Raw genomic sequence first — 27,497 nt, forward strand, 5'->3', positions numbered from 1 at the left:
TCAAGTGGGATTCATTCCTGTGATGCAAGAATAGTTCAATATTCACAAATCACTTATTGTGAAACACCACATAAAATGAAGGATAAAAATTACATGGTCATATCAATAGATGCAGAAAAGCATTTGACAAAATCCAGGACCCATTTATGATAACTCTCAGCAAAATGGGATTAGAGGGAACATATCTCAATATAATAAAGGCCATATATGACAAACCCACAGCCAAAATCATATTCAAAATTATAAGACATTGAAGGAAAAAAAATAAATGGAAGCACATATCATGGATAGGAAGAATTAATCTTGTTAAAATCACTCTTATTCAACATAGTGCTGGAAGTGCTACCCACAGCAATCATATAAGAAGAAAAGATAAAAGGCATCCAAATTGGAAATGAAGAAATAAAACTGTCATTATCTGCAGAGGACATGATACTATATATAGAGAACCCTAAAGATCCCATCAAAAAACTACTAGAACTGATAAATAAATTCAGTAAAGTAGTAGGATATAAAATAAATATTCAGAGATCAGTTACATTTTAAAAAATATTATTTTTATTAATTTTTAGAGAGAGAGAGAGAGAGGTAGAGAGAGAGAGAGATGGATGTGAGAGAGAAACACTGATTGATTGCCTCTTGTACTTACCCACAAGTGGGATAGAACCTGCAACCTAGGTATGTGCCTTGACTGGGAATTGAACCAGTGGCCTTTCAGTGCCCAAGATAACACTCAGCCAACTGAGCCACACTGACCAGGCCTTGGTTGCATTTCTATAAACCAAGAATGAATAATCAGAAAGGGAAACTAAGAAAACAATTCCATTTACAATTGTATCAAAAAGACAGACAAACAAAACACACCTAGGAATAAATTTAACTAAGGATATAAAAGATGTATACTTGAAAAATTATAAGACACCGAAGAAGATACAAATAAATGGAAGCACATACTGTGCTCATGGATGGAAGAATTAATCTTGTTAAAATGTTCATACTACCCAAAGCAATCTATAGATTCAATATAATGATTATCAAAATATCAATGGCATTTTTCACAGAACTAGAACAAATAATTCAAACATTTATATGGAACCACAAAAGACTACAAATAGCCACAGCAATCTTGAGGAAAAAGAACAAAGTTGGAGGTATCTTGCCACCTGATATCAAACTGTATTACAAGTATTCATAGTAATCAAACGGCATGGTACTGGCATAAAAATAGACACACACATTGCCCTAACCAGTTTTGCTCAGTGAATAGAGCATCGGCCTGCAGACTGAAAGGTTCCCAGGCTCAATTCCGGTCAAGGGCATGTATCTTGGTTGTGGGCACATCCCCAGTAGGGGGTGTGCAGAAGGCAGCTGATCAATGTTTCTCTCTCATTGATGTTTCTAACTCTCTATCCCTCTCTCCTCCTCTTTGTAAAAACTCAAAATATATTTAAAAAAAATAAAAAAAGACACATAGATCAATGGAACCAAACAGAAAAATCCAGTAATAAACCCACACTTACATGGTCAATTAATAAATGACAAAGGAGATAAGAACATACAGTGGGATAAAGACTGTGTTTTCAATAAATGGTGTTAAAAATATTGGACAAGTACATGCAAAAAAAAATGAAACCTTCTTATACCATATACAAAAATAAACTCAAAATGGATTAGACTTCAATTTAAGATTCAAAACCATAAAACTAGAAGAAAAATAAAAATCTCAGAAAAGGCATCCAAATTGGAAAAGAAGAAGTAAAACTGTCATTATTTGCAGATGACATGATACTGTATATAGAGAACCCTAAAGATTCCACACACACACACACACAAAAAAAAAACTAGTAGAAATGTCATTTGGCTGACATTTCTCTTAGCAATATTTTTTTTCTGACATCTTTAGAAGGGAAAGGGAAACAAAAGAAAAAATAAACAAATGGGACTACAGTAAACTAAAAAATTTTTGCACAGCAAACCATCAACAAAATGAAGAGACAACCTACAGAATGGGAGAATATATTCACCAATGATACATCCGATAAGGTATTAATATCCAAAATTTATAAAGAACTCATACAGCTCAACACCAAAACAAACAAACAACCCACTTAAAAAAAATGGTCATAGGACCTGAATAGACACTTCACCAAAGAGGACATAGAGATGGCCAACAGATATATGAAAAAAATACTCAATGTTACTAATCATTAGAAAAATGCAAATCACAACCACAATAAGATATCATCTCACACCTATCAGATGGCTATCATTAATAAATCAACAAAGAACAAGTGTTGCTGAGGATGTGAAGAAAAAGGAACCCTTGGGCACTGCTGGTGGGAATACAGATTGGTGCAACCACTCTAGAAAACAGTATGGAGGGTCCTCACAAAAAAAAAAAAAAAGAGAAAGAAAAGAAAAGAAATAGCCTTAAACCTAGCAATTCCTCTTCTGGATATTTATCTGAAGAAATGGAAAACACTTTTATTGCAGTGTTATTTACAATAGCCAAGATATGGAAGCAACCCAAGTGCCCATCATTAGATGAGTGGATAAAAAAAGTTACACACACACACACACACACACACACACACACACACACTAGTGGCCCGGTGCATGAAATTCATGCCCATTAAAAGGAAATTAATTAGAGGAAATATTTTAATATTGCTATGTGCCCTTTTTCTATAATAGAAGTGTCTGGCTGGCCTCACCCCCATTGGGCAACACCAAGACCTAGCTGGCCCCACCCCTGTCAAGCCCTGCTGGGTGGGGGACACAGCCTCATGTCCTGGCTTCGGGGCTGGGGGCACGGCCTCAGGTCCCCCCGCCCTGGCCTGCACCACGCAGCCTCACCCAGACCTGCCACGCCACGAGACCCCAGACCAACTGTGCCGTGGGACCCATCAATGTACCTCCTGGTGACCAGTCATTTGGTCGTTACGGATGAAAATAAAGTCGTGCATTTAAGCATGCACATTCACTTTCAATGCCTGATTTGTCTACATTCTCTAAATTGCAAAACAAACAAGATCTTCAGCCAGATAGCATCATGATGCCAAGTTCTTTATATAATGACACATACCATTCTCTCCACTCAGTATGCTCCATTTGAATGGATTAAATGTATGCGACTCATATGAAAGGCACTGATGCTTGCTCTTAATAGAGGAAACATTAGCTCATTACCTAAGGCCATAAAGTGGTTTAAATGGCATATACCAACCTGAAGAATAGAAGGAAAAAGAACAACAAAAAAACACAAAAAACAACGTTCAGTGCTGTGGATGGCAGAATCCTCTCCCTTTCCCTTTATTTTTTTCTGCTTTTCCCATGAACCTGCCTCAAAATCAACACAGAAGACAAAATCAGATGCTGTAATCTGCATTTTATAGTGCCATTTGAGTACAAAGAGGTGCTTTCCAATCTTTACTTTTTATTATTATTATTATTTTTAAAATCAATGCAGCTCAAACTTGCTCCCAAAGTTCCAGGAGGCAGGCCAACGTGGCTGTGCGGACACACCTTTGCTAGGTGCTGTCAGGCTTCAGAGTTGGGGCAGGGAAGATGCCAGGTGTTGCTGGAAACGAATCAGCTCTCCTCTCTACATAGCGGGAGTCTTTTCATTATAAAATGCAAAGCAGCAGCCATTTTCCATTACCCCCATCCCAGCCCTCTCGCCAGGGGGCATAGGAAGGGCTGGGAGGATATTTACTCTCAGCTCTTTGATTTCTCTTATGTAATAGAGCCCAGTGGCAGCTGCTTCTCTGAGTGCAACGCCAGCTGGATCATGGCTAGCCGCACCTGGAAGGCAAGCGGCAGAGCTGACCAGGGGCTTTGACCAAGCCCAAGAGCGTGGGTCACAGCAACCTGGCAGGCAGGCTGCTCCCGAAGACTCTAGGCCCCCCCACTACTCCGCACCCAAGCTCCCCGCTCTCCCCCTTTCACCCACAGGCACCACCGGCGAGGTGTGCCCCAAGGCTTGGTGTGCAGATGCCAGGATTGCAGGTTCAAGATGCTCTGCCTCCTCCTGGCACTTGGAGCCATAAGCACTGGCAGGGACCTTTCCACTCGGTCTTGGTCTTTGGTCACTGCTGAGGTTTTCTGGACTCTCTAGGCCAGGGCCAGCCAGGAACTTTGCCTCTGACCAACACTGTGCCTGCAGCCTGCCTGGGGTACCCCCAGCCCCTGGAAAGCATGGGGGTTTGGCCAGCTTGGGTGAGGGGCCTTGGGAGAGTGGGGGGGGATTCGCTAGCTGCCCCACCCTCAACTAGGGTGGGAGAGGCTGATCAGGAGTGGCGCTGAGCAGCTATCTTGTGACGGTGTTATGGCGTGAGGGTCAATTTGCATATCACCTCATTATTATTTAGGATGATTCAATATTACTTGGCCATAAAAAAGAATGAAATCTTTACTTTTGGGACAGCATGGGTGAATCTACAGGGTATTATGCTAAGTAAAGTAAGTCAAACAGAATAACAAAAACCATATGACTGCACTTATATGTGGAATCTACACTAATAAAAGAGAAACATGGTAATTGGCGTACGACCGCTACCCTTTTCATTGGCTAATCAGCGAGATATGCAAATTAACTGTCAGCCAAGATGGTGGCCAGCAGCCAGGCAGCTTGAAACTAACATGAGGCTTGGTTGCCTCAGTGACGGAGGAAACCAACGTTCCCCGCCTGCAGCTCCAGGCCTCTGAGCCTGCAGTTTGAAACATTTTAACAAATACCACCGGGCTTCAGCCAGCAGATTCGCAACATTGTATGCAAAGGCCAGAAACCTACTTTCAGGAGCGGAGGCCTAAGAGCTGGAGCCAAGCCTCAGGCTAAAGCTGGCCCAGAATAAAAAAAAAAAAAAAAAAAAGGAGCATTTGGGAGTTCAGTCACCCCCAGCCTGAAAACAGCCCTCAGCCCCTCACCCAGACTTGCCAGGCACCCAAGTGGGGACCCCCACCCTGAAGGGCGTGTGACCAGCTGCAAACAGCCATCATCCCCTCATCCAGGCTGGCCAGGCACCCCAGTGGGGACCGCCACCCTGATCCAGGACACCCTTCAGGGCAAACCAGCCGGCCCCCACCCATGCAACAGGCCTCTACCCTATATAGTAAAAGGGTAATATGCCTCCCAGCACCGGGATCAGCGGAGCCGCGAGGCCTCCTGGCACCAGGATCAGCATGACAGGGGTCATCGCCTAAACACCCTGATCGGCCCTGCTCTGTGTGTGACAGGGGGCGGGGCCACAAGCCCCCTCCCCACCCCCAGGCCCTGCTCTGTGTGTGACAGGGTAGAGCCATAACCTCCCCATTGGCCCTGCCCTGAGGGTGAGAGTGGCGGCGCCCCAACCCCCTGATCAGCCCTGCTCTGTGGGTGATAGAGGGTGGTGCCCCAACACCCCCCGCCCCCACACGGGCCCTGCTCTGTGTGTGACAGGGTAGAGCCATAACCTCCCCATCAGCCCTGCCCTGAGTGTGACAGTGGCGGCACCCCAACCCCCTGATCAGCCCTGCTCTGTGGGTGATAGAGGGCAGTGCCCCAATCCCCCCCCCGCCCCCCCACGGGCCCTGCTCTGTGTGTGATGGGGTAGAGCCATAACCTCCCCATCAGCCCTGCCCTGAGTGTGACAGTGGCAGCGCCCCAACCCACTGATCCGCCCTGCTCTGTGTGTGACAGGGGACAGTGCCCCAACTCCCCTATCGGACCTACTCTGTGAGTGACAGGGGGGAGCTCCTCAACCCCCTGATGGGCCCTGCTCTGTGCATGACAGGAGGGAGCTCCCCAACCCCCTGATGGGCCCTGCTCTGTGCGTGACAGGGGGTCGCGCCGCAACCTCCCCATCGACCCTGCCTTGAGTGTGACAGGGGGTGGCGCCCCAACTCCCCAATCGGCCCTGCTCTGAGCCTGACCAGGGGCTGCACCTAGGGATTGGGCCTGCCCTCTGCCACCCGGGAGCAGGCCTAAGCCAGCAGGTCGTTATCTCCCGAGGGGTCCCAGACTGCAAGAGGGCACAGGCCGGGCTGAAGGACCCCCCCTTCCCCCCGAGTGCACAAATTTTTGTGCACCGGGTCTCTAGTATAAAAATAAAATGAAACAAACAAAACAAAAACCAACTCATAGGCACAGAGAACAGACTGGGTGATTGCCAGAGGGGATAGGGGTTGAAGGGCTGGGTGAAAAGGGTGAAGGGATTAAGGAGTACAAATTGGTAGTTACAAAATAGTCATGGGATGTGAAGTACAGCATTGGGAATATAGTTAATAATATTGTATTGTGTCAAGGGTAGTAGACTTTTTAGAGGCATTACTTCATAAGTTATATAAATGTGTAATCACTTTGCTGTATACCTGAAACTAATACAAAGTCATACTGAATGTAAATCATAATTGAAAAATGAAATATATACTTGGGTCTCAAACTGTATAGTGTTTTTACTTTTGTCTGTATGCTAACTTCTAAGATCCTGGCGCCAGAGGGCAGTATATGGGCAACTGAAATGTAGCCAGAAGAAAGAGAGACTCTTTGAGAGACCAATGCCCTTTTCTAGCTTGGTTCAGTGAGGTCAGGACTTGGGTGTATTTTCCTTCTTAACCTTTCCTTGATTATCTTTTTTTTTTCCATGTCAGTTCAATTCGACAACATTTTTTGATTATTTCATATGTACTGGGCACTCTGTTAGGCACTTAGGACGAAAGGATAAAGAAAACAGTTTCAGCCAGCTTTCTCTGCTTTCCTGACAACACAGCAATGCAGCCTAATGAGACTATTCTTCACAACCAACCAAGGCCTCTAGAAACCTGTGCTATGCAATCTCCACCAATGGCATTCTGAAAAGTAAAGGTTTCTCTCAAACTACAGGTAGAAGCAAAAAATCAGTGTTGACATGCTTTTTGGAAAGACTGGTAGATCTGGGGTTAGAACCACCAGTGAGGAATGTGGTTTCCTGCCCAAATCAAGTGCACCTGGAATAGTAATTCACCAAAAGGTTACTGTCCCTTGTTGTAAGATCAGTGTCAAATAAACGTGTGAAGAATTTCATAGACAGTATTTTTGGTATTAATATAAATGTATTTTACAAGTTAAAATGTTCCCATAGAGAGAATTCAATGTTAAGAAGTTTGGCTAAGTGTCCTTGTATTTTTTTTTAATATTTTATTGATTTTTTTACAGAGAGGAAGGGAGAGGGATAGAGAGTTAGAAACATCGATGAGAGAGAAACATCGATCAGCTGCCTCCTGCACACTCCCTACTGGGGATGTGCTCGCAACCAAGGTACATGCCCTTGACTGGAATCGAACCTGGGACCCTTGAGTCCGCAGGCTGACACTCTATCCACTGAGCCAAACCAGTTAGGGCTTCCTTGTATTTTTTATTTCTCATTGTGATAATCAGGTTTCTAACTTCAAGAGACCCTTGTACTTGGTGTCCTGTTTTGCTTTGTACCTCTGGCTGGGGTCCTGCAACAGGAGTATTAAAGGAAAGTCTATTGAAAATGCACATTTTAATAGGAACAAAAAATAGGTAGGATGTTTTGGAAGTCCCCATTGACTTCTAAGAAATGTTGGCTTATAAGAGCAATGCAAGAAGTGTGTTTTGCGAGAGAGGAAGATGGCTGCTAATGGGAAGGCAGACTGCAAGATAGTGTGTGAGAGAACAAAAGGAGAGTGTGTGGATGTATGGAAAGTGTATATTTGTGGGTGAGGGACAGCTATACTCCAAGGGACGGTTGGGGACTGCTGGACTGGGCTCCCCTGACCAGGCAGCCTCCACTGCTGCTGAAATCTCTCCCAGAGCAACTGGCTCTGCCACGGAGATCGCACCATCTTGAAAGGGAGAGTGGCTGTTATCGGAAGCCTATACATCCCAGGAATCTACAACCACAACACCCAGGGACCAGCTGCGAACCCAGGAACACCGGATCTCAAGCAGTGCGAATACATGGACTCAGATGAGCTCTGCATCTTTTCACGGAAAAGCCAGATTTTACCTAAGGAAAGGAGCGAGAGAGCTATATAACCAAACACCCTGAAAAAAGACTTCATGGGGAGACAAAGAAACTGCCCACATATGAAAGAAAAGGAGCCATCACCATAAAAGGAAGCAAACGAGATGGAGGCAAGCAATATGCCAGAGAAAGAACTCAGAGAAATGGTAATAAGGTCGCTGAAAAAAATGGAAGACAAATTCAACAATATGTGATAGAACCAAAAGGAAATTAAGAAGAACCAAGAAGAAATGAAAAATGACATCGCTGTTATGAAGAACTCAATAGAAAGCATCAACAATATACTAGAAGAAGCAGAGGACCGCATCAGTGAGCTAGAAGACAAGGTAAGAAAAAATATCCAAGCAGAGCAACATCTAGAAAAAAAAACTTAAAAAACAGGAGAGCCTAAGGGAACTTTGGGACAACACAAAAAAAAAACAACATCCGCATAATAGGGGTGCGAGAAGGAGAGGAAACTGAGCAAGAAATAGAAAACCCGTTTGAAAAAATAAACACAGAAAACTTCCCTGATATAGGGAAGAAAATACTCACACAAATCCAAGAAGCTCACAGAGTGCCAAACAAAATGAACCCCAAAAGACTGACGCCAAGGCACATTATAATTAAATTGGCAAACACCAACGACAAAGTAAGAATCTTCAAAGTAGCCAGAGAGAGACAGAAAGTTACCTACAAAGGATTCCCCATCAGACTAGTGACTGATTTCTCAACAGAAACACATCAGGCCAGAAGGGAATGGAATGAAATATACAAAGTCATTCAAAGGAAGGGTCTGAACCCAAGAATACTATCCATCAAGGCTATCAATCAAAATTGAGGGTGAAATCAGGAGTTTCACAGACAAAAAAGGACTAAGGGAATTTACTACCACCAAACCAGTAAAAGATCTGCTGTAAAAGGAAGAAATAAGAAGCAAAGAAGGAACACAGGTGTAAAGAATAAAAATGGTGACAAACAAGTACCTATCAATAACAACTTTAAATGTAAATGGATTAAATGCCCCAATCAAAAGACCTAGGCTAGCTGAATGGATAAGAAAACATGACCCATTTTTCTGCTGTCTACAGGAGACCCACCTCAGAACAAAGGACTCATAGACTGATGGTGAAGGAACGAAAAAAGGTTTTTCAGGCGAATGGAAATGAAAAAAAAAAAGCTGGGGTAGCAATACTTATATCTGATAAATTAGATCTCAAAGTGAAAGACATAACAAGCGATAAGGAAGGCCACTTCGTAATACTAAAAGGAGCGATTCAACAAGAAGATATAACTCTGGGAGAAACTAAGATGGCGGCATAGATAAACACCGGGAAATAGTCGCCTCACACAACAATTGATAAATATCCCAAAGGACGGAGCAAACATCGTCCAGAACAACAGAAAGGCTGGCTGAGTGTAATTTCTACAACTAGAAGAAAAGAAAAGCACGCTGAGAGCCAGAGGAGCTGCAGAGGCTGAGTGCAGAGGTACGGCGGCGGCTCGCGCCCGCGGAAAGGGGGTGGCACCTGAGGACGCGGCTGTCTTTTTGAATCACAAGCTCCCAACTGCTCTGAACTCCGGTTCTGGGAAGTCTCTGGGGACCCAGGACTCATACGGGGAGAGGCTGCTCTGTCAGGCGGCAGCATGCGAACTTGAGGGCGGATTTCCCTCAGAGGGACACTGAGACGCGCGACTCCGGGCGTGGAGAATCAGCCATAGCTTCTTTCTCCGCCCTTTTGACTCCCTGAGACCCCGCCCCACCCAGGCTGCGGCAGAGGCTTTTGCATGTGAATGTACCTAACTACAGCCCAGCCAAGCAGACCGGGAACTTCCAAGAGAAGGCCCAAGGCCCCGCAGCGGCTTGCATTGCTTCACAGCTGAGCCTCTTCGTAGCTCCGGCTGTGTGGCCTCAGGCAGGGGCTGAATTAGCACCTCCTTAGATCCAGGAGCCACTGTACCCAGTGGTCAGAGGGGGACCATTCTCCCACTTCAGACACAGCTGCTTCCCACAGCCAATTGGCCTGGAGGTCAATTCCTCCCAGTGATCCTACAACAACCAAGGCACCAAGAGTGCACCAAGAGTGTCCACCCCAGGTAACTGGGGAGGCTGAGCCACTGGGCCCTACAGGACACCTGGCGCGCAGGGCCACTCTATCAACACAGGGAAGCAGCCAAAATGCGGAGACAAAGAAACAGGTCACAATTGGCAGAAACGGAGGAGGGCAGACGACTGGATATAGAGTTCAAGGCCATGTTTATAAGGTTTGTCAAGAATTTTATGGAAACCGCCGATAAATTTAATGAATCCCTCAAGGAGTATAGTGAGACCATGGAGGACATGAAAAAGGACCAACTAGAAATTAAGCATACACTGACTGAAATAAAGAATAATTTACAGAGATCCAACAGCAGACAAGAGGATCCCAAGAATCAAGTCAAAGATTTGAAATACAAAGAAACAAAAAATACCCAACTGAAAAAGAAAAAAGAAAAGAGATTCAAAAAATATGAAGATAGTGTAAGGAACCTCTGGGACAACTTCAAGCGTACCAACATCAGAATTATAGGGGTACCAGAAGGAGAGAGAGGGCAAGATATTGAAAACCTTTTTGAAGAAATAATGACAGAAAACTTCCCCCACCTGGTGAAAGAAATGGACCTACAAGTCCAGGAAGCGCAGAGAACCCCAAACAAAAGGAATCCAAAGAGGACCACACCAAGACACATCATAATTAAAATGCCAAGAGCAAAAGATAAAGAGAGAATCTTAAAAGCAGCAAGAGAAAGACAGTCAGTTACCTACAAGGGAGTACCCATCCGACTGTCAGCTGATTTCTCAACAGAAACCATGCAGGCCAGAAGAGAGTGGCAAGAAATATTCAAAGAGATGAATAGCAAGAACCTGCAACCAAGATTACTTTATCCAGCAAAGCTATCATTCAGAATGGAAGGTCAGATAAAGAGCTTCACGGATAAGAAAAAGCTAAAGGAGTTCATCACCACCAAACCAGCATTATATGAAATGCTGAAAGGTATTCTTTAAGAAGAGGAAGAAGAAAAAAGGAACTCTTACCATTTGCCACAGCATGGATGGAACTGGAGAGCGGATAAATACCACAAGATCTCACTTATTTGTGGAATATAATGAACAACATAAACTGATGAACAAGGACTGATCCAGAGACGGAGAGGCTTTGATTGGACTGTCGGGCCTTGGAGGGAAGGTAGGGGAGGGTGGGGGCAAGGGGGAAGGATCAACCAAAGGACTTATATGCAAGCATATAGGCCTAACCAATGGACACGGACAACGGGGGGGTGAGGGGATGAGCGGGGAGAGGGGGGGTAGAGGGTACACATATGTAATATCTTAATCAATAAAAAAATATATAAAAAAAAGAAGATATAACTCTGGTAAACATATATGCACCCAATACAAGAGCACCCAAATACATAAAAAAACTCCTGGGGGATTTCAAGGGAGAGAATGATAGCAATACAGTCATAATAGGGGCCTTAATACCCCACTATCACCATTGGACAAATCCTCTAAACAAAAAAATCAGCAAAGAAACATCAATCGTAAGTGACTCACTAGATCAGATGGAATTAATTGACATCTTCAGAACATTTCACCCTAAAGCCACAGAATATACATTCTTCTCAAGTGCACATGGGTCATTTTCAAAGATAGACCATATAGTGGGTCACAAAGTCTCTTCAAATTCAAGAAGATAGAAATCATATCAAGCATCTTCTCAGATCACAATGGCATAAAACTAGAAATCAACTACAATAAAAACAAAAAAAATCAAACACCTGGAGGCTAAATAGCATGATATTAAACAATGACTGGGTTACCAGAGAGATTAAAAAAGAAATAAAAAGCATCATGGCAACAAACAACAATGAAAACAAAACAATCCAAAATCTATGGGACACAGTGAAAGCAGTCTTGAGAGGGAAGTTCATAGCCCTACAAGCCTACGGCAAAAAACAAGAAACAATGATAATAAATTACCTATCCCTAGAACTCAAAGAGTTAGAAACAGAGCAACAAGAAAAGCCCAGTGTAAGCAGAAGGAAGGAAATAATAAAGATCAGAGCGGCGATAAATGACATAGAGACCAAAAAACAATACAAAAGGTCAACAAAACCAAGAACTGGTTCTTTGAAGGATAAACAAGATTGATGAACCTCTAGCCAGGCTCACCAAGAAGCAAAGAGAGAGGACCCCCCAAAAAAAATCAGAAATGAAAGAGGTGAAATAACAACCGATCCTACAGAAATACAAATGATTATGAAAAAATACTATGAACAACTCTTTTCTTTTTTTTTTTTTTTAAATATATTTTATTGATTTTTTACAGAGAGGAAGAGAGAGAGAGATAGAGAGTTAGAAACATCGATGAGAGAGAAACATTGATCAGCTGCCTCCTGCACATCCCCCACTGGGAAAGTGCCCACAACCCAGTTACATGTCCTTGACCGGAATCGAACCCGGGACCTTTCAGTCCACAGGCCGACGCTCTATCCACTGAGCCAAACCGGTTTCGGCTATGAACAACTCTTTTCCAATAAAAAGGACAAGTAGACGAAATGGACATATTCGTAGAAAAATACAAGCTTCCAAAACTCAACGAAGAAGAATAAAAAAACCTGTAATTGAAACAGTGATCAAAAATCTTACAGCAAACAAAAGCCCTCATCCGGACAGCTTTACAGGGGAATTCCACCAAGCATTCAAAGAAGAACTAAAACCTACCTTCCTCAGACTATTCAAGCTCCTTCTATGAAGCCAGCATCACCCTAATAACAAAACCAGATTAAGACACCACAAAAAAAGAGAACTACAGGCCAATATCCTTGATGAGCATAGATGCTAAAATCCTCAACAAAATTCTAGCAAATAGGATTCAGCAGTACATTAGAAAGATCATAAACCATGACCAAGTGGGATTTATTCCGGGGATGCAAGGATGGTACAATATCCGCAAATCAATAAATGTGATACAGCACTTAAACAAACTGAGAGACAAAAATCACATAATCATATCAATTGATGCAGATCAAGCATTTGACAAATCCAACACCCTTTCTTGATAAAAACTCAGCAAAGTGGGAATAGAGGGATCATACCTCAACATAATAAAAGCCTTATATGACAAATCTATAGCCAACATCATACTCAATGGGCAAAAACTAAACCCATTTTCCCTAAGAACAGGAACAAGACAAGGATGCCCACTTTCACCACTCCCGTTCGACAAAGGACTAGAAGTACTAACCGTTGCGATCAGACAAGAAGAAGAAATAAAAGGCACCCAAATTGGAAAAGAAGTAAAACTGTCCATATCTGCAGATGGCATGATACTATACATAGAAAACCCCAAAGACTCCATCAAAAAATTATTAGACCTAATAAATGAATTTAGCAATGTAGCAAGATACAAAATTAACACCCAGAAATCTATGGCTTTTTTATACACCAATAATGAACTCACAGAAAGAGAAATGAACAAAACAATCCCATTTACCATTGCACCAAGAAAATTAAGATACCTAGGAATAAGCTTAACCAAGCACGTAAAAGACCCGTACTCGGAAAACTACAGGATATTGAAAAAAGAGATAGAGGAAGACATAAACAAATAGAAGAACATACCACGTTCATGGATTGGTAGAATCAACATCATTAAAATGTCCATACTACCCAAAGCAATCTATAGATTCAATGCAATACTATTAAAATACCAACGGCATATTTCAAAGATCTAGAACAAACTCTCCATAAATTCATCTGGAATAAAAAAAAAACCACCCCAAATAGCCACAGCAATCCTGAGAAAGAAGAACAAAGTTGGAGGGATCACAATACCAGATATCAAGCTATATTACCAAGCCACTGTTCTCAAAACTGCCTGGTACTGGCACAAGAACAGACATATAGACCAATGGAAGAGAATAGAGGACCCAGAAATTGACCCAAGCCATTATGCTCAAATAATATTTGACAAAGGAGGCAAGAGCATACAATGGAGTCAAAACAGCCTCTTTAATAAATGGTGCTGGGAAATCTGGTCAGATACATGCAAAAAAAAAATGAAACTAGATCACTAACTTATACCATACACAAAAACAAACTCAAAATGGCTAAACACTTGAATATAAGACGGGAAACCATAAAAATCCTACAAGACTCCATAGGCAGCAAAATTACAGACATATGTCGTAGCAATATCTTTACAGACACAGCTCCTAGGGCAAGAGTCTAAGGAGAAAATAAACAAAGGGGATTACCTCAAAATAAAAAGCTTCTGCAGAGCAAAAGAAACCATCAACAAAACAAGAGAGCCCACTGCGTGGGAGAACATATTTGCCAATGTTATCACTGATAAGGGTTTAATCACTAACATTTACAGGGAACTCATACAACTTAACAAAAGGAAGATAAACAATCCAATCAAAAAATGGGCAAAGGGCCTAAATCAGGGGTGGGCAAACTTTTTGACTCGAGGGCCACAATGGGTTCTTAAACTGGACTGGAGGGCCGGAACAAAAGCATGGATGGAGTGTTTGTGTGAACTAATATAAATTCAAAGTAAACATCATTACATAAAAGGGTACACTCTTTTTTTTTTTTTTTTTTAGTTTTATTCATTTCAAACGGGCTGGATCCGGCCCACGGGCCGTAGTTTGCCCACGGCTGGCCTAAATAGACACTTTTCAAAAAGAGGACATTCAGAAAGCCAAGAGACATATGAAAACATGCTCAAAGTCACTAATCATCCGAGAAATGCAAATCGAAACAACATTGAGGTACCATCTCACACCTGTCAGACTGGCTATCATCAACAAATCCACAAAGGACAAGTGCTGGAGAGGATGTGGAGAAAAAGGAACCCTTTGCACTGCTGGTGGGAACGCAGACTGGTGCAGCCACTGTGGAAGACAGTATGGAGTTTCCTCAAAAAACTAAAAATGGAACTCCCATTTGACCCAGTGATCCCACTTCTAGGAATATATCCCAAGAAACCAGAAATACCCATCAGAAAGGATATATGCACCACTATGTTCATAGCAGCACAATTCACCATAAGCTAAGATTTGGAAACAGCCTACGTGCCCATCAGCAGATGAGTGGATTAGAAAACCATGGTACATCTGCACAATGGAATACTACACTGCTGTAAAAAAAGAGATCTTACAATTTGCAGCAGCATGGATGGAACTGGAGAGCATTATGCTAAGTGAAATAAGCCAGTCAGAGAAAGATAAATATCAAATGATCTCAGTCATCTATGGATAATAAAGAACATTATAACCTGATGAACAAAAAGATAGAGAGGCAGAGAAGCACTGCACAGACTGTGAAATTACAGCGGGAAGGCTGGGGAGTATTGGAGGAGGATAAGAGATCAATCAAAGGGTATGCATGCATATAAGCATAATCAATGGACACAAGACACTGGGGCGGGGGAGTGGGAGGCAGGGTAGGGGAGGCCGGGGGAAGGTCAATGGGGAAAAGGAGACACATGTACAAGTAATTTTTTCAAAAATTAAAAAGGTCTTGCTTTTTAATAGTCTCAACCTCAGTATAGGGCAATTACTGGCACATAGGTGCTTAATAAATATTGAGTAAATCAGTGAATATTAATACGTAAATGAAACGGTGCTTTGCAAGCTCCATCTACTAGTACATGAGGTTGGAGACCAGCATCTTATTCTAAGGTCACAGGCCACTGCTCCAGGGAAACCGCTCCTTCCGGGGCGGGGGCGGGGCGGAGGCGCGGGCCCGCCCACCGGGCCGCGGGCTTTAGGACAAGCGCAACCGGAAGCAGCTTGGAGGCGGGGCTTCGGGGGACCTTCGCACGTCCCGGCGTGGCACCGGCGCCAGCGGGAGGGTCGCCGCCACCGCCGCGGAGCAGCGCGCTTCTGGCCGGCGCCCTGCGCGCACATGGCGAGCGCGGCGCAAACGCCCCCGCGGGGCGGCGGGAAGCGCAAGGGGAAGGCGCAGTACGTCCCGGCCAAGCGCGCCCGGCGCGGCGACGGCGCGGGCCCGCGGCAGCTGGAGCCCGGGCTGCAGGGCGTGCTCATTACCTGCAACATGAACGAGCGCAAGTGCGTGGAGGAAGCCTACAGCCTGCTCAACGAGTATGGCGACGACCTGTATGGGCCGGAGAAGGTAGGCCTGCGCCGGGGCTACCGCTAGGCTTTCGGACGAGGAAGGCCGCCCGCCTTCAGGCGCATGCGCGGGCCCTGCGCCTGCGCGGGAGGGGCGTGGCCACTGGCGTCCCGCCCCCTCGCGTGTTCGGGCCGCGGAGCGGGTGGAGTCGGGCTGGAAGTGCTGCTGTCCTGCACTTGCTTCCGGTTGTTAATCGGCGGCCCCTACCTACAGACTGCGCCCTGCCGCCCAGGCTTGTGTTTCTGGGTTTTTCTGAGACGTTTACTCCTCACGACCGCCTTGTGAGCCATGTTGAGGAGGACCCGAGGGTTACGTAGGCGATGGAGCTGGCCACGGTCCCAGGAAGTTCGCCGCAGGGTTTGCCACGTGGTGCCGCTGTCCGAGCACCTTGGCTGCAGTAATGTCTGTCCTCAGTAGTAGCTCTGAAATAGTGGGTTTAGTGTTCGTGTTAGTTATTTCTCAAATGCATGTAGAAGCACATTTTCAAAGTAAGAACTCTTCCACCAGTAGCACTTCAAATGTAATTGCCCCATCGCAGTTTGCAAGTCATATTCTTGGCTTAGATCCGGACTAACACATGTATGGACACACCCAAGAGTTCAATGAAGGGGGCTGGTCCCCGGGGCCGGACACGGCATGTCATTTTATTCTGCTGACTTAGATGACAAAGAATAATGGCAGCACTTTTTAAGGGTGACTATAAAGTTGCTTATGTCCATAAACTACCTCCTGGTGTAGGGTAAAGGCCCCCAAAATGTGTACACTCACTAGTGCCCGCTTGGCAACTCCATCGATGGGCGGAGGACTGGGCAGGCAGTGCTGTCCTTTCTACACTGGCACCGAGAGCGAGTGCCTGGGATTGTTTCCTGTTCCTCATTAGAACACGAATAACCGTTTTCCATTCCGCAAGGACATGGTCTCCTCTCACCCAAGGGAGAGTGTCATTAGGCACAAAGGTGTCTAGGGATGGGATGCAGGGCCATCCTGGAATGATTGATCTGGTGAGCATATTTCTCTCTGTCCCTGACTGTTACCGTGTTTTTGGAAACATTTTCAAATGAGAAGCACCACAGTCCTCATTTTGGGGGAAGTGAGGTCTCAGTATCTTAATGAAAAGGTTTGTCAGTACTGAGCTGTCTGCCACTGGGGGTTTCACATAAGCCGTTTATTACCGCTTTGCACGTGAGCTCTGACGGCATCTCTGCTCATCCGTTTTATGCAAAGTTTACAGACCAGGACCAGCCGCCCTCAGGAGGCGAGGGAGAGGACGACGATGCGGAGGCCGCCTTGAAGAAAGAAGTTGGTGACATTAAAGCGTCTACGGAGATGCGGCTGAGAAGGTTCCAGTCAGTGGAGAGCGGCGCGAACAATGTGGTCTTCATCAGGACACTGGGGATAGGTGTGTCTGGCCGCTACGCCTTGCGATGCTCGATCCTGTACTGCCTGGCCATCTCCCTCTCAGAACACCGGCTCCCTCACCCGGTGTCAGCACCAGGCATATAGAAGGCAGAACGGGGTGGGGGACACAGCCTTGGCTCAGGAGTAGAAACTTGGGTTTGCCACTTACTTTGCATGTCACTTTAGGTAAAACAAGTACATGCTCTGTCTACAAGGGGCAGCCGCCACCCAGCTCCAGCCCATCTGGAATGGCTTCAGGCTTTAGGGGATGTGGTCCTGGTAGGGCCACATCTTCTGATTTTTCAAAAGAAGTTGGAAATCTGGAGAAGTTTCTAGATTTTTAAGTGCAGTTAACTAATTTAAAAGTATTGAAAGCACCGAGCAGCCCCATCAGATTTGTATATTATTAGGACGTGACCTAAGGACTACCGCTTGACCTTGTGCAGGTCATGATCTGGGGCTCCTCTAAGGTCTGAGATCTAGATTTATGTACAAACTTAGCTTCTGGATTAATTACATCTTTTTAAGTGATTTGCAGATTCTTGTTTGTTTTTGTAAAAAACTGTGCTATTTAATGTTTGTTACTTAGATAGTTGCCATTTTTATAGGAAAACAACAGTGTGGTTTTATCATTGAGTAAGTCAGATATAAAAATGTAGCTTCGCTGTCTTCGTGAACAGTTGTTTTTGGTAAAAGTAATGCTGAAGAGTTAAAATACTAGATATGGTATTGATACATAGTAGGCATTGAAGAAATACTAGTTGGAAAGCGTGGTTGGTTAGACTTACTTAAAATTCATTATGATCACTTCTTATACTCTATTGTCAATTTATGTCACTGACAATGAAAATTCATTTTAGAGAGTTAGAAGAGGCTTTAGAATGTCTGAAAACTTAGATTCTCAACTTGTCTGTTCCGTGCTGCTTTTTCCCTTTAGAACCTGAGAAACTGGTACATCATATTCTCCAGGATATGTACAAAACCAAGAAGAAGAAAACCCGGGTTATTCTACGAATGTTACCCATCTCAGGCACATGCAAGGCTTTCTTAGAAGATATGAAAAAATATGCAGAAACTTTTTTGGAACCCTGGTTTAAAGCTCCAAATAAAGGGACATTTCAGATTGTATATAAAGCTCGAAATAACAGCCATGTGAATAGAGAAGAAGTTATCAAAGAATTGGCAGGTATATTTCTCTTAGTGATTTTACATTGGTGTGCAAGGTAATTCTTGTTCTTGTTTGTATGAATTTTTTTTAGGAAACTCCACTCTGTTCTCCAAAGTGATTGCACCAATTTACATTCCCACCAACAGTGCTCCCTTTTCTCCACATTTTCAACAGCTTTTGTTGTTTATTGATTTATTGATGATCCTGACAGGTGTGAGGAGATATCTAATTATGTGATTTGCATCTCTCTGATGATTAGTGACATTGAGCATCTTTTCATGTGTCTATTGGCCATCTGTGTGTAGTCTTTGGAGAAGTGTCTACTCAGGTCTTCTGCCCACTTTTTTTTTTTAATATATTTTTATTGATTTCAGAGAAGGAAGAGAGAGATAGAAACATCAATAATGAGAGAGAATCATTGATTGGCTGCCTCCTGCACATCCTACCTTGGGGATCAAGTCCGAAACAGGCATGGGCCATGACTGGGAATCAAACTGTGACCATTTAGTTCATAGGTTGACCCTCAACCACTGAGCCATGCTGGCTGGCCCCACTTTTTAATTGGGTTGTTTGTTTTTCTGGTGTTGAATTGTCTGAGTTCTTTATAAATTTTGATATTAATCCCTTATTGGACATGTCATTGGTGATTATGCTCTCCCATTCTGTAGATTGTCTCTTTGTTTTGCTGTACAAAAATTTTTTAGTTTACTGTAGTCCCATTTGTTTATTTTTTCTTTGTTTCCCTTGTCCAAGAAGAGGTGTCAGAAGAATATCGCTACGGGAAACATCTGAGATGTTACTCCTGTGTGTTCTTCTAGGGGTTTTATGGTTTTGAGACTTTAAGTTTTTCATCCATTTTGAGCTTATTCTTACGTATAATGTAAGAAGGTGGCCTAGTTTCTTTCTTTTTTTTTTTTTTTTTTTTTGCATGTATCCATCCAGTTTTCCAGCACCATTTATTGAATAGACTGTTTTTGTCCCATTGTACGTTCTTGCTTCCTTTATCAAAGATTAATTGACTGGATAGGGGTGGGTTTATCTCTGAGCTCTCTCTGACTCCATGAGCTATGTGTCTGTTTTTATGCCTGTGCCATGCTGTATTGATTTCGATGGCTTTGTAGTATAGTTTTACATTAGGTAGTGTGATACTCCCCACTTTGTCTTCTTTTTTCAAGATATCTGTCGCTGTCCTGGTCCATGTGGCTTAGTTGGTTGGAGTGTGGTCCCATGCACCAAAGGGTTGTGGGTTCACTTCCTGGTCAGGGCACGTATCCAGGTTGTGGGTTTGATTCCCAGTCAGGGCGCATATGGGAGGCAGCCGATCGATGTTTCTTTGTCACATCTATCTTTCTGTCTCTTTCCCTCTCCCTACCACTCTCTCACTAAAATCAGTTAAAAAAAATAAAAGATTTCTGTCACTATTTGGGTCTTTTGTGTTTCCATACAAATTTTTGGATTATTTGTTCTAGTTCTGTGAAATATACCATTGGAATTTTGATAGGAATTGTGTTGAATCTATAGATTGCATGGTATATGTTTCTATTTACTAGTATCTTCTTTGATTTCTTTCTTTAATGTTTTATAATTTTCTGTAACCTCCTCTGTTAAATTTACCCCTAGAGCCCTAGCTGATGTGGCTCAGTTGGTTGGATAGTTATTCCGTGCAATAGAAGGTCATGGAGTTGATTCCCAGTCAGGGCACATACCTAGGTTGCGGGTTCAACCCCCAGTTGGGGCAAGAACAGGAGGCAACTGATTGATGTATGTCTCTCACAGCCATGGTTCTCTTTCTCTCCTTCCCCCTACCCCTTCCTCCCTTCCACCTCTCTATTCCTCTCTCCCTCCTTCTCTGGAATCTATATATATATAAAAGCCCAAGTGACCGTTCACCATCTGACCTGTAGCTATGATGTGCATTGACCACCAGGAGGCAGATGCTCAATGCAGTAGCTGCCGAGCTTTGGTGACTTGGCAGCTGCGGTTCTCAGGTTATGCACCCAGAACCAAAGAGGAGGGAGCCCGATTCTAGGATGTGTCACCCAAGAACCACCCTCTTGCAGTCTGGGACCCCTCGGGATGTCCGAGAGCCAGTTTCAGCCCAATCCCCTCAGGCCAGGCCGAGGGACCCACCAGTGCACAAATCTGTGCACCAGGCCTCTAATCAATAAAATAAATTTATTCCTAGGTATCTTTTATGCAGTTGTAAATGGATGTGTTTTTTAATTTTCCTTTCTGATAGTTCATTATCTTTATATGAAAAAGCCTAAGCAACCATTACAATCGGAATGACTGGTCAACCAGTCGCTATGATGAGCACTGACCACCAAGGGGAGAATGCTCAATGCAGGAGCTGCCCCCTGGTGGACAGTGCACTTCCACAGCCAATCTCCTGTGGCCGGCCATCCTCCCCTGGTCCCTCCCCCCGGCCAGCTGGCCAACCTCCCGCGGCCCTTTCCCCGGCCAGCAGGCCCCAATCGGGACTTGGCGAGACGGTCCTGATAGCCGGCCAGGCCTAGGAACCCCACCTGTGCATGAATTCATGCACCTGGCCTCTAGTTGTCATATAAAAATGCAACTGATTTTTGGATATTTATTGTGAATCCTGCTACTTTACTGAATTAAGTCATGTATCAGCTCTAGTAGTTTTTTGTGTGGAATAGGTAGGGCGCTCTGTATACAGTATAGTGTCATCTGCAAATAATAGCAGTTTTTCTTACTCCTATCCAATTTAGATGCCTTTTATTTCTTCTTGTTGGCTAGGACTTATTTCTTCGCTGTGGCTAGGACTTCTAGTACTGTGTTGAATAAGAGTGGTGAAAGCGGACATCCCTGTCTTGTTTCTGACTTTAAGGGAACACTTTTAGTTTTTCCCTATTGAGTATGATGTTGGCTGTGGGTTTGTTATATGTGGCCTTAGAGATATGTTGCCTCTGTTCCCACTTTGCTGAGAGTTTTTAAAATGCAAATGAAACCCTGAGACATTTAATAAGAATACTTATTTTCCAAAGAAAAATTCAATCTTGGTTTGGAAAAGACTTAATATCTAACTATCAGAAAACCTCATATCCAACATACTGAAATCAGTTAGGTTTAATATTATTTTAAAGACATTTAAATATATGTGCTCTACACTAAAAAAAATGTAAGCCTTAAACCTTTAAAAACTTATTTTTAAAACTTATTTTTTTCAATTATAGTTTACATTTGATATTATTCTGTATTAGTTTCAGAAAAACAGTATAGTGGTTTGACAAACACATAATTTATGGAGTGGTCCCCCCAACCCCCACCGATATTTCAAGTACCCACCTGACCCCATTCATAATTATACTGCTGACTATATTGCTTATGTGGTACTTTACAGTACTGTGACTGTTCTTTAACAACCAATTTGTACTTCTTAATCCCTTCACCTTTTCACCCAGTCCTTCACCATCTCCCCTCTATCAACCGTTCTGTTCTCTGTACCGGAGTCTCTTTCGATTTATTGTTCTTGATTCCACATATAAGTGAAATTATATGGTATTTGTCTTTCTCTGACTTTTTTTTCACTTAGCATAATACCCTCTAGATTCATCCATGCTGTTGCAAAAGGTAAGTTTTTTTCTTTTTTATGGCCAAGCAGTACTCCATTGTGTATTATGTAGCTGTGCCATAGGTTTTTTATCCACTTGTCTATTGATGAGCACTTGGGTTGCTTCCATATCTTGGCTATTGTAAATAATGCTGCAGTGAACATGGTATTGCATATATTCTTTCGAATTAGTGTTTTGGGCTTCTTTGGGCATATTTTCAGAAGTGGAATCACTGGGTCATAGGGCAATCCTTTATATCAATAGATGCAAGAAAAGCATTTGACAAAATCCAGCACCCATTTATGATTGAAAGAGGTCAGGGGATGTGACTGAGGCCTGTGTGGAAGAGAGCACTTGTATGTGCTTTGGTTTAACAAGTCCCAGGCAGAGAGATGAAAGAATGTTTTTGTATCCTTGAAGCGTCACAGTACCCTCTCAGCCTAAGTTTTTCCCTCTTTTTTCTACAGGAATAGTGGGAAGCCTCAACTCGGAAAACAAAGTGGATCTTACCAACCCGCAGTACACAGTGGTAGTGGAAATCATCAAGGCTGTGTGCTGCCTGAGTGTTGTGAAAGATTACGTGTTGTTCAGGAAGTATAATCTCCAGGAGGTGGCCAAGAGCGCTCAGGACCCACGGCCGCTCGACCCCAAGCAGGCAGCCCAAGCAGGAAATGGGGAAGAAGCTAAATTGGAAGCTGGTGACAGATCAAATCAAAATGACCCAGCAGACGGAAAAAATAGCCAGCAGGCACCAGAGAATAGTGAGGAGCAGGGGCTGGCAAAACCGGTATCTGAGACACAGGTGGCACACGAGGAAGGAGCTAAACCTGAACTTGCAAGTCAAGTCACAGAAGGATCTGAGTCAAATGAAAATGACCTCTTATAGGGAAAAAAGTCTTTTGATGTTGGAGGTGAGTTTCTCTAGGATTCTGCGAGCTGTTGCTGGGGTTCCATATAAAATTGCTACTGAAAATGTTGTTTTTGAACTTCTTGTGCTGCATAACGCCGTGCTCACAGTAGTGAGCAGTGACGGAGCCGCCCTGCTGACAGTTCCTTAGAGACTGTGTGGGCCCGCCACGGGGTTGGGCTGGACCCTGTGGGTGATTGGTGAGCACTATTCACAGAGGGAGTGTGGTAGGAGTATGACATTGGCCGCTCCCTCCTGACTACCTGCCCAAGCATGGCCCACCAACTGACTGATGGGGGCGACCTTCGAGGGAAATGCTCATTCTCAGGAAGGAATTGTCGTGTGCTGCAGCTCAGTTGTCTCCTGATACTTCGTTGTAAACTGCAAAAACATGGGTCAAAAGGTTAGAAGTGAATTGTTTTGTGAAGTTTTTGAACTTTTGGTGATTTCTTGTTTAGCTGTTATGCCCGTTTCATATTTTATTAAAAATAAAATTTTTTGTTTATTACAAACAAATCTGATGGTCCAGTGCAACCATATTTGAAGGCAAGGTGTGAGGTAGAAGAGGACTGTGCTAGGCATAGAACACAGACATTTCTGATCAGGTTAGTGATGAAGAATTATAGTCTTCGGAGTTACTTGAATATATTAGTGCAACAAGGGACAGAAAGAAATTCTTTCTTTACAGTGAAAGCTACTTTCTAATGATTTTATATGGACGTATAATCCAAGCTGTCCTATTCCAGTGTATATCGTCTGGAATGCAACCTATAAACCTAGATTTTGGTCCAGCAGTTGCAACTAAATCATAGCCATTTGACAAGTAAAAGTGTTGATTATTTTAAATGATTTTAGGAATATCATAATAGTAATGATTTTTTTGTTTAAAAAATCACATTCAGTGAAAAAGTGTAGGAAGCAAATTATCTAGTAGCAGAACTTATTCCACAAAATAAAGTCTCACATAGTTGGTAAGAATCTAATAAAACCAACATTGAAATGCTAGGGCAAGAAGTTCAAGAAATTGAAAAGATTTTACTCCAGTTTAAAAAATTGACTTATATATCACATGATGCTAAAAAGTTTTCTTTTGTCATTAACTGCAAAGTAGCAATTTATCTGGGTTGATGAGTCAACAGATTCCAAGAATATTTTTTAATTTATTTTTAATTTTTCAACAGTTGGCATTCAATATTTTATTAGTTTCAGGTATACAGCATAGTGGTTAGACATTCATACAACTATGATGAATATTTGACATGGTGCAGCATTTGCAAGATTTATAAACGATGAATCAAGAAAACTTTCTGCTGCTAGATGCCTTCCAAAACAAAGGCCAGTATAAATGTAATGGGTCTTCATATCTGAAAAGCAAAGGTCTGTCATCTGTACTCCTGGTGCCTATCAGCAGTTGGCTTCATGACACATTTTGCCTCATTTAAAAAAAAAAAATGTAATGTTGATGTTGTAGCACATTGCTCTCTCCACAGAGAGGTGCTGATATAAAACATGAGATGAAAGTTTTGGATAATGCTACAAAATGGTTACTTTAGTAAAGACTTCATTTATGCAAGGATATGTTTTTTAAAGCCCCAAACTAAAACCTGAACCAAGAGCACATGACTCTTTTGAGGTGAATGACTAGAGTACAGACAAAATACTGGGCCAGGTTTTACTAAGTGCTTTGAAGATAAAGAATGGCTAAGAGATACTTCTCATTGCATGAACAAACAAATATGTTTCTGCAGGGTCCTAGAGAAAAGATTTTTTCTTAAAAGTGACAAGATTCTTAGATTAAAAAGAAATGGACTCTGGAACAACCACTTGGGTTTGAGAGTGAAGAAAGTAACAAGGCTCAAGCCCCTAACTCTCCTGGAAGAACTGCTAAACCAAATTGAATAGCGTTTTCCCTCCTGCCTAACACTTGTGTGTGGCTGGGAGGGGAACCCCTTTCTGAGTCTCAGCCTGAGATTTTGTCTGGGGAAAGAAATGAACTGCGTCCTACTCTGACATTGGATTTCTGTGACATAGAGAACCCTTCAGTTTAGTGCTCTCATACGCAGACCATGGGGGTTCCCTTAATTTGAATGTGTTTTTCAAGGGTTCCTCCAGGGCAAAACTGAAAAAAGCTGGAAGAGGCAGACACCAAAGTGGGTTGCGAAATTAAGAATATTAAGGGGCTGTGAAGTTAGCTTTTGGAGATTTAAATTTAAAAATATTTGGAAATGCCCAGCCAGTATAGATCAGTAGTTGAGCATCGACCCATGAACCAGGCCCTCCTCCTCCCAGCCCCCCAAACCCTGTTTGATTGCCAGTCAGGGCACATGCCCAGGTTGCAGGCTCGATCAGCAGTAGGGGCCATGCAGGAGGCAGCCGATCGATGTCTCTCATCAATGTTTCTATCTCTATCCCTCTCCCTCTCTATCTAAAATCAATAAAAACACTTTTTTAAAAAGTTTGGAAGTTTCACAAATGGAATTCTTCCCTCACCAATGGCGCTGTTTGTTTAGGGACTAGTGAGCATGGGTTGGCAAACGACACTAGAAGATTTGGATGGGCAAGGGGAATAGACAGGGCTGCTAATGCAGGTGAGGCTGGGACTTCCCTACCTGGAAGGTCAGTTCCTAATAGGTTGAAGTCAACTTGAAAGGATGATAAGAGCATTCAAAGTATCATTTGGGGGAACAGGGTAGGATGCTGGTGCCCTCATCAGACTTGCTCCAAGTCAGCGATTATTTTTATTTCAACAGTGCAAGACTCTGGGACTGGGAATTAAATGGCCATTCCTGCACCTGTGGAGCTGGGTTCCTTTCATTTCGTGAAAGCTGCTGCTACAGGAAGATTCGGGTGTAGTCGTTTGTTTCACTCCCCACTGTGTTTGTTTACGTTCAGAAGACCTGGGTGACCAGAGCTGACCTCCCAGCTGTAAAGGGCTGTGTTCTGTTGGAATCTGAGTTCATCCAGTAAAAGACTCGTTTTCAAGGTTACCAACTTTATTTTCACTGACGTGAGCATGTTATTCTATAAGTGACGAGGTTCCAGGTTAGAATTGAATGCTTTCTTTAAATTTTTCTTCTTAAAAAATTATGTCAGTTTTAAAAAGTACACAGCAGTGTTGTGGTCCAGTAAACTTGTTTTTTCTCTATGGAGAAACGAGCATTAAACTTGCTACTTTCAAACATGTTTCTCTAAAACATGATTTCTGAATGTTATTCTTGTATTGCTTTTGGTTTTACTTGTACTGATTTTGGTACAGCCAAATATCAAGCTTGTTTTTTTATAGTTCCTGATATTTTTAGAAAAAAATCAAAATAAAATTGTTCCATAAAGATTGGTCTGTACTTTTTTTCTCTTTCTGCCTCTTAATAAATCTCTTGCTTTATAATAGACATATCACAAAAGATGTTTAATGTCAACTTATCCTAATATATAAAAAGCCAGGGGCCATCACGACCAAAGCAACTGGACTAATGACAACAGCAGGCTGCATGGGCTGACCAGGCCAGCAGTGGGGGGGGTGGGGGCGGGGCGGTTAGTGAGGGACGACCAAATGACCGAACGCAGGCTGCGTGAGGTGACCAGGCCGGTGGGGGACAAGGGGGGGAGTTACGGGTGACCAGGCTGGCAGAGGGGGCAGTTGGGGGCAACCAGACCGGTGGGAGGGGGCAGTTGGGGGCAACCAGACTGGTGGGAGGGGGCAGTGGGGGTGACCAGGCCACCAGGAGGGGCAGTTAGGGGTGATCAGGCTGGCAGGGGGGCAGCTAGGGGCGATCAGGCAGGTAGGCAGGTGAGCAATTAGGAGCCAGCAGTCCCGGATTGTGAGAGGGATGTCCCACTGCCAATTTAGGCCCAACCGGGCCTAAACCGGCAGTTGGACATCCCTCGAGGGGACCCAGATTGGAGAGGGTGCAGGCTGGGCTGAGGTGAGGCCCCCGCCCCGCCCACTCCCATGCACAGATTTCATGCACCAGGCCTCTAGTATTTTATATCTCTATATATAAAAGCCTAAGTGACTGTTACGACTAGATGACCGGCCGGTAGCTATGATGCACACTGACCACCAGGGAGCAGACGCTCAATGCAGGAGCTGCCCCCTGGTGATCAGTATGCTCCCACAGCTAACCTCCCATGGTCCCTCCCCCCTACTGGCTGGCCAACTCTATCGGACCCCATTGCCAGCCAGGCCGAGGGACCCCACCCGTGCACGAATTCGTGCACTGGACCTCTAGTATATATCTACATTAATAAAAGACAAAGATTTTAATTGACCATACTTTTG

At 43.5% G+C, this 27,497-nt stretch overlaps 2 protein-coding genes across 3 annotated transcripts in view; one reads left to right on the plus strand and one right to left on the minus strand.

Annotated features, from left to right (window-relative positions):
- ACSM3 (acyl-CoA synthetase medium chain family member 3) overlaps positions 1–16,156 on the minus strand; it is a 72,034-nt gene extending 55,878 nt beyond the window's left edge. The window contains exon 1 of the mRNA XM_081089385.1: positions 16,086–16,156. The gene's annotated coding sequence lies outside the window, so the exon portion shown is untranslated. The remainder of the gene's footprint in view (positions 1–16,085) is intronic.
- Positions 15,832–26,600, plus strand: THUMPD1 (THUMP domain 1 NAT10 acetyltransferase adaptor). Of its 2 annotated transcripts, none has more exons than XM_081089386.1 (5): positions 15,832–16,170; positions 17,395–17,569; positions 18,506–18,754; positions 22,779–23,222; positions 25,969–26,600. In XM_081089386.1, exons 1-4 carry the CDS (start codon positions 15,943–15,945, stop codon positions 23,195–23,197), a joined length of 1,071 nt encoding a protein of 356 aa, XP_080945512.1. In that variant the 5' UTR covers positions 15,832–15,942; the 3' UTR covers positions 23,198–23,222; positions 25,969–26,600. The 2 variants fall into 2 exon arrangements, 1 of the variants encoding a protein (XP_080945512.1); XR_013995903.1 differs by having other exon boundaries at positions 15,837–16,170; positions 22,779–23,621; positions 25,969–26,548.
- Positions 26,601–27,497: the final 897 nt, after the last annotated feature.

This window comes from Myotis nattereri (genome assembly GCF_964212035.1).
Source record: "Myotis nattereri genome assembly, chromosome: 4".
NCBI classification, from domain to species: domain Eukaryota; kingdom Metazoa; phylum Chordata; class Mammalia; order Chiroptera; family Vespertilionidae; genus Myotis; species Myotis nattereri.

Excerpts from the sequence above, each read along its gene's own strand:
- THUMPD1 (XM_081089386.1), top strand. The coding sequence starts at position 15,943 with ATGGCGAGCGCGGCGCAAACGCCCCCGCGGGGCGGCGGGAAGCGCAAG. Across the intron at positions 16,171-17,394 it reads ACCTGTATGGGCCGGAGAAG|TTTACAGACCAGGACCAGCC; the intron begins GTAGGCCTGCGC and ends TTTTATGCAAAG. Across the intron at positions 17,570-18,505 it reads CATCAGGACACTGGGGATAG|AACCTGAGAAACTGGTACAT; the intron begins GTGTGTCTGGCC and ends TTTTCCCTTTAG.